Source organism: Phoca vitulina, unplaced genomic scaffold (assembly GCF_004348235.1).
Source record: "Phoca vitulina isolate PV1807 unplaced genomic scaffold, GSC_HSeal_1.0 scaffold1864, whole genome shotgun sequence".
Classification (NCBI taxonomy): domain Eukaryota; kingdom Metazoa; phylum Chordata; class Mammalia; order Carnivora; family Phocidae; genus Phoca; species Phoca vitulina.
This window is the reverse complement of record NW_022591551.1, coordinates 1-1351: the sequence shown is the minus strand read 5'-3', so window position 1 is coordinate 1351 and position 1351 is coordinate 1. Positions and strand designations below refer to the sequence as shown.

The window sequence follows — 1351 nt, the reverse complement described above, 5'->3', positions numbered from 1 at the left end:
GTCAAAGGGAAGATCCTGAGTAAGGAAATGGAGACCACTCAATACCCAACTGAAAGAGTAGCCTAGGGATGCCTGAGTGGCTCAGTTGGTGAAGCGTCTGCCTTGTGCTCAGGTTGTGATCCCGGGGTCCTGAGATCGAGTCCTGAATCGGGCTCCCTACTCAGCGGGGAGTCTGCTTCTCCCTCTCCCTCTGCCTCTCCCCACAACTCGCATTCTCACTCACTCTCCTCTCTCTCTCTCAAATCAATCAATAAATAATCTTTAAAAAAAGAGTAGCCCATGATGCCACCCCTGCTGTTAGTCCTGGGAGTCCTAGGAGTACTCTCACTTCCTCCATTGGGTTCTCAGGAGACGGGCAGACCAAGAGCAAGAGCCCTGTTGGGGCTTAGCACTGTGCCCTCACAGATATCTACAAAGGTGGCTTCTTAAAAGCCAGGGTGGTCTCTCCCTGCTGAGGTGCTCCCACTCTCATCTTCTCCGCTCTAGGTACCAGCATCTTCCACCCTCCTGTCCACTCTTGGGCCCGTTGCCCTGACCGAGTCATGCCTCGGGGCCAGAAGAGTAAGCTCCGTGCCCGTGAGAAACGCCGCCAGGCCCGAGGTGAGCCCCAGGGCCTTGGGGGTACTCAGGCCACTGCAGCAAAGGTTGAAGAATCCCCCAACTCTCCTGTTTCTGGGGATACTCCCCCAAGTTCCCCTGTTGCTGGCACTTCCCAGGAGCCTCAGGGATCCCCAGCCACTAGCTCTCCTGCTGCAGGTGTTTCACGCCCGAGATCTAATGTAGGTGCCAAGAGCCAAGTTGAGAAAAATAAAAATTCCTCTCAGGCCTCAACTTCCCGTGAGAGTGCTCGCGAAGATCTTCTAACCAGGAAGGTGGGGATGCTGATGCAGTTCCTGCTAGAAAAGCATACAATGAGGGCACCCATTAAAAAGGCAGACATGTTGAAGATGGTCAACAAAAGGCACAGGGAGCACTTCCCCGAGATCCTCAGGAGAGCCTCCGAGCACATGGAGCTGGTCTTTGGCCTAGAATTAAAGGAAGTCAAGCCAGGCGGTCACTCCTATACCCTCGTCAGCAGCCTAGACCTCACCAGTGACGGCAGTGTGAGCAGCATCTCGGGCTTTTCTAAGAATGGGCTTCTCATGCCTCTTCTGAGTGTGATCTTCTTGAGTGGCAACTGCGCCTCTGAGGAAGATATCTGGGGATTCCTGAATATTTTGGGCGTCTATGATGGAAGGAGGCATTTAGCCTTTGGGGAGCCCAGGAAGCTCATCACCCAAGATTTGGTGCAGGAAAAGTACCTAGAGTACCGCCAGGTGGCCAACAGTGATCCTCCACGCTACGAGTTCCT

General features: G+C 54.0%; 1 protein-coding gene across 1 annotated transcript; it reads left to right on the top strand.

Moving 5' to 3' along the window:
- Positions 1-542: 542 nt before the first annotated feature.
- On the top strand, positions 543-1345 carry LOC116629630 (melanoma-associated antigen B1-like; the record flags this gene model as incomplete). Its single annotated transcript, XM_032399876.1, has 1 exon — positions 543-1345. A coding segment is annotated over exon 1 (803 nt), but the record flags the coding sequence as incomplete, so codon positions are not given.
- Positions 1346-1351: the final 6 nt, after the last annotated feature.